Below are 5,861 nucleotides of genomic sequence, written 5' to 3'. Positions count from 1 at the left end.
GCATTGGCCGTGAGTCTCACGCATTGGGTCACTTTCTCACGGTCTCACGCCAAGGTAGAATAATCTCACGCCAAGGTAGTAAAACTCACGCAAAAAGCTTGAAAATGAGTAAAATCTCACGCATCGTCATGAATAATTTGTTGCTCCTACCCCCGCTTTTCACATTCTCGAGCGCCGTGATACAATAATCATGGTACAAAATGAACATTGGAGTCGGCAAATCCCGGTACGTCTCTGTCTCACGCCAAGCAATTCCAAAAAGTTGACAGCCCTGTTGATGAGTACTGGTGTAACTTTACTACGCAAACATGCAATACAGTGGATTGGACAGCCTATAATGATTACATTCGTATTATGAAGTTGCGTTGTAATAGTTAATTTATAATATTATAGATATTACCATCCAAAACGTATAGAAGTATCAAAACTGGAATGAATGTCCCCCATTTGCCTTTATTTACTGCATATAAATCTAGTAAAACTTAGTTAAAGCATAGAAACATATCTTCAGTGTCAAGTTGGTTATGCTATATTTGGCTTGTATTGTATGAATGCATTCGACTGTAGCTTAAGGTCTGCAACGTAAGCGCTACCAGTGAGTGAGAGATATTGTAGTAATAAACTAATATGCATGTACATACCGTTACTACAACAATTGTCATATAATTATATTCCTTTCCCGGTTCAACGATTTCAACTCGACAATGAGATATCAAGGTTATGCAAAAAAAAAGGAAGTCGACAGAAGAATGGTAGGTGTATTATTATGACTAATTTAATAAAATATTCATAGCTCAAAAAATATTTACTGATTTTTTTTTTATGTAATGCGGTGTTTCTTTACGAGGGGTTATCCAAAAGTTTTTGACATCATCCAGAAGTGAAATTTTGTCAGTGTAATCATTGGTCCTAATTATGTACATTATGGTCCAAAAATGGTCTCATAAGTATGTTTACTTTCTTTACAGGTGGCGCTAGAAGGGCATTAGGCGCATAACCTTTTCATGATAAGATCCTCCACTTTCTTGAGTTTCTTCACTGTGGCCGCACCATCCATAAGGGATGGACGTCCACGTTTTGGCTCATCTGTGAGGGACATGTGGCCAGTTTGGAAATTCCTTTTTCAAAAAGCAACAGTGCCATATGATGGGCAATCATCACCGTAGATAGCTTTCATTTCATCATAGAGTTCCTGACCATTGTAGGCCTAACCCTTCAAATGCAGGAACCTTAATCACGCTTACGTTCCTCAATTTTCACCATCTTGCAGGTTATGCGCCTACTGCCCATCTAGCGCCACCTGTAAAGAAAGTAAACATACTTATGAGACCATTTTTGGACCATAATGTACATAATTAGGACCAATGATTACACTGACAAAATTTCACTTCTGGTAAACATACTTATGAGACCATGAGTAGACTTTTCCAAGGCCTTTGACTGTGTTGATCGAGAAGCCTTAAAAGCCATCCTGGCTTTCTACAACACTCCTGCATCTTTCATCAATGCAATTATGTCCCTATACACAGACACCGCTGCACGCGTCCGCACATCATCGGGCTATACCGACGAATTTGACACAACATCGGGAGTACTCTACAACACTCTAGTCCCTTACTTATTTGTCATCGTTATGGACTACATAATGCGCACATCTCTAAACCCGACGACGGCTACACTGCGAGAAGGCGAATGTCCACACGACACCCTGCTATCAGAATCCCTGCTCTCGCATACGCCGATGACGCCGCACTGCTTGCCGATAGTGGAGAGGCTGCCCAGCGCCAATTGCAACGTTTCGAGTCAGCATCCGCAAAAGTTGGCCTTCGCCTTAATGCCAGTAAAACAGAAGTGTTTATTGGCGACACTCCTCACATGGACATTCACACGACATCGGGTACCACCCTGATGGTCTGCGATGACTTTAACTACTTAGGCTGTAACGTGGCAGATAACACTAGTGCTTTCCAGCGAAGGAGACAGGTTGCATGGGTCGCAGCTCGGCGACTTACCACTGTGTGGAATAGTGCAGCCAGCGATGGCGCCAAAATGCAACTCTTCAAGTCCACTGTCGAATCTGTTCTCCTATACAGCTGTGAAGCTTTGGTTATCACAGACACATTGGGCAATTCCATTGACGCTTCTCACCGTGCCCTGATGCGCTACTGCCTTGGAGTGCATTTTCCAGATCGCCTATCAAACGACAATCTGTATGCCCGGGCAAAAGTTGCAGCCGCGACATTGACACTCACACGCAACAGGCTACGGATTGTGGGCCACGCAATAAGGAGACCGGAACTGCCATCATCCTCCATCCTAACAATCAGGCCACAGAAGCATATCGCCGTGGTGGAGCACTTCGCCGCACATATCTAGCTCAGCTCATAGGCGATCTCAACGCCATTAACTTGACAATCAAGGACGCCTTTAGAGTAGCGCAAAACCGCACAGAATGGCAGAGACTTGTGGGATCTGTTAAATAACTGTTTATTATAACTCTTTCAGTCACGACGCCTCATGTTCTTGAACATGAGTTGCGTCACCTTAGTAGTAGTACATCAGCTAAATATGATTAAAAACAAAAAGTTATAGAAATCTGCAAGAATAATAATGCCAAAGTTTGAGCCATACTGCAATATGAATTACAATAAAAGTAAATGTAACATATTTTTGACAAATATGATTTGCATATAACCAAGCATTTCAATATTAACAAGGAAGCAGCCAAAAAGATCAATTTAAAAAATAACACCTTGATGTTTTGCAGAATTTCAGTCTACAAATCACATACTTTTGAAAACTTACTTGATTTTTATTGTTAAGGGGGTACTACACCCGTGTGGTATATTTGTGACTATTTTTGCATTTTTCTCAAAAAATAATTACACACTGGTAACAAAAGTTATGTATATTATTGGGGCAAGGAATCCAATTACTACACTAAAATTTCACTGATTCAAGACAAGCGGTTTAGTATATATGATTGGAAACGAGGTACATCTTAGCGGTACCTTATTTCTTATCATAAATAACAAACCGCTTGTCTTGTGTCACTGAAATTCCAGTGTAGTAATTGGATTCATTGCCCCTATAATATACATAACTTTTGTTACCACTGTGTTATTAGTTTTTAAGAAAAATGCAAAAATAGACACACATTTATCGAGGGGTGTAGTACCCCCTTAATGAGTTATATACGTTTTACGATATACGATGTGTTTTCAGCCCCCTTTACAACATAACTCAAGAACCACAGGACATATCTGTGATATTTGAATGCTTCTACACGCTAGCCATGAAATGATAATGCAATTTTTGCCAAAGCTCACTAGTATTCGCAGTATACTGCGAACACCCAAATCGCATCAGTTGGAAATAGTTACTAACCTTAAGATCTTCAAAGCATTTTCCATTTTTGATGTTATGTACAAATTCGATATCTGTCGGTGAAGGATGACTCTAAACATGATTCAAGTATTTTTCACTTTTGATTAATTTGAGTGCTCGTATTTTTGTGGGACCTGAGAGCACATCAGACAAATATTTTTTTAATTCGCAATATAATACACATTTTATAACAAATGATGAAAAATTTATATTTTTGAAATTTAACAGTCCTCAAAGTAAATTATATAAATCTAATGATATGTTCTTCGAGTGTATGAAGCTGGGATGAAAAGCCGACCATTATATGAAAATTTTATAGAATTTTTCCACAAAACACCAAAAATGTAGGTCTTATGGGACAAAATGTATATCGTCAATATGAAAGGTCAACATTTTCAATTGACGGTCGGCTTTTCATCCCAGCTACATACACTTTAAGTACATAATTACCATTATTAGATTTATTAGAGTCACGCGGTAGCCGTGACCAGCAAGTTTTAAAAAAAAAGACTGATAAAGAAGACTACTAACAGATGCTCCCGCGAGACTATATTTACACCTAACATTAAAACACTTGACTTCTATTGTTCGATGTTATTTTTCGCTGGGTACAAAATGTATCTAAAGCCATGCTAAATGTTATTTACAGTCCCAGGTGTAATATCGTGACAACTCATTAATTCCAAAAGGGCCACCAATCCTACAGTCAATCATTGTTCGTAATAAACAAATATTTTTGCTTCCATTTCACGCGGTATTTCATAGCGAAAATTAGTTGCAAATCATACTGATCCAAAATTTTTGGACACTGCTACAGGTCTACCTGGTTATCACCTTCACACTACTTTTCAGATTCACTTCCAAATATACCCTAGCAGTTTCCTGGATACCCTACATACAAATTCTGAGCCACATTCGCCAAAAAATCAAGTTTTTCACCATTCTTTTGTTCATATCGGACGACGCATCCATTTATATAATAAATGCTGTATTTCGACACTGTAATTTATAGCAGAGGCCCGTGGTCTAATGGTTAGGGCGCTTGACTCCAGATACGCTATCCCGAGTTCGAAGCCCGGTGACCAACTGATTTTTTTCTTCAATGTTTTATTAAACAATTTATTGTCATTAATCAAGGATAACATAATTTTAAACATCCAGTGCTATTGTGATATTATTTTTTTATTAAAGCAAGTTGTTTGATTCTCATGGAAATTGTTTATTGTGTTAAGGGCCTATTTAAAAACACAGCATAATGAGATATACAACACCATCAAGGATCAAAAGAAATCTGAATAACCAAGAAACTAGATCAGGTATTATAGGGTATGCAATACGACGTTACTCATTGTTATTCTAATTTAAATATATTTTGTCCTACCACGGGCAAATTCGCATGATAATAGGACAATAAAACATGCTTGTGATATGTATGAATGGTTGTTGAATCGATTCAGAGACCTGACTCTCTGTCATCTTCAGCTATCGTAGAACATGACAATTGTCATACCGTCCCGGTAGGTTGATTACAAACACTCTGTGTGGAAGGCCAGCAGGAAAAAAATATCCAAATAACATTTATCAAGCATATATAGTACGGAAGCGTCTATGTGACACAACTTGACAAGATAATTATCTTGCCATGTCGACTTATTATCAGCATTATGTCAACATGACGATATAAAATATCTCGCCAAGACAACTGAACAAACAAATCAACATGGCAAGATAAATTGTCATGCTAAGTCGACATACCAAAAATGGATATCGTCTTCGCGAAATAAATTATTATGCCAAGTCAATTTAGCAACAAATCAATGTCTACATAGCAGGATATTTTGTCACGTCCAGTTGACTTAACAAACAATATAAGTCAACATGGTAAGATTAAATTATCATACCAAGGAATAGTAATTTTTGACACCGTAGAATTTAAATTATTGAAAAGCATCCTCGGGATGTAGAGGAGGGGCGGCCCGAAATTAAAGGGAAAATTAAATCTCAAAAGACCGCCGACAACCGCCGCTCAATAAGGATATCCAACTATATTGCCCCGCAGGGCTACAAAGAACCACAAACCGCGAAATTTGGATATCCAGCTAGATTGCCCCGCAGGACTCAGGAACCACAAATCTTGAAATAGGGATATCCTACAAATTAAAACCACAAACCGCGAAAAACCACCAACAACTGCCGCTTAATAGAAATATTCAACGATATTGCCCCGCAGGGCTACAAAGAACCACAAACCGTGAAATTTGGATATCCAACTAGATTGCCCCGCAGGGCTATAAAGAACCATAAACCGCGAAATAGGGATGTCCAACAAGTTTTAACTATAAATTAGCCCTAGCTAGAGGGCAAAGCTTCGCGGAGTAGGGCAATGATAACCACGAACCGCGAAAGTTGCCTTAACAAACAATATAAGGCAACATAGTAAGATAAATTACCATACCAAGTAATAGTAATTTTTG

General features: G+C 38.5%; 1 protein-coding gene across 1 annotated transcript; it reads left to right on the top strand.

Moving 5' to 3' along the window:
- The first annotated feature begins 1,692 nt into the window (after positions 1-1,692).
- LOC140142278 (uncharacterized) lies at positions 1,693-2,376 on the top strand. The gene has a single exon (XM_072164245.1). The coding sequence runs from the start codon at positions 1,693-1,695 to the stop codon at positions 2,374-2,376; it is 684 nt and encodes a 227-aa protein (XP_072020346.1).
- Positions 2,377-5,861: the final 3,485 nt, after the last annotated feature.

Source organism: Amphiura filiformis, chromosome 20 (assembly GCF_039555335.1).
Source record: "Amphiura filiformis chromosome 20, Afil_fr2py, whole genome shotgun sequence".
NCBI classification, from domain to species: Eukaryota; Metazoa; Echinodermata; class Ophiuroidea; order Amphilepidida; family Amphiuridae; genus Amphiura; species Amphiura filiformis.
This window is presented reverse-complemented; position numbering and strand designations above follow the sequence as displayed.

Coding starts and splice junctions, on each gene's coding strand:
- LOC140142278 (XM_072164245.1), top strand. CDS start 1,693: ATGTCCACACGACACCCTGCTATCAGAATCCCTGCTCTCGCATACGCC.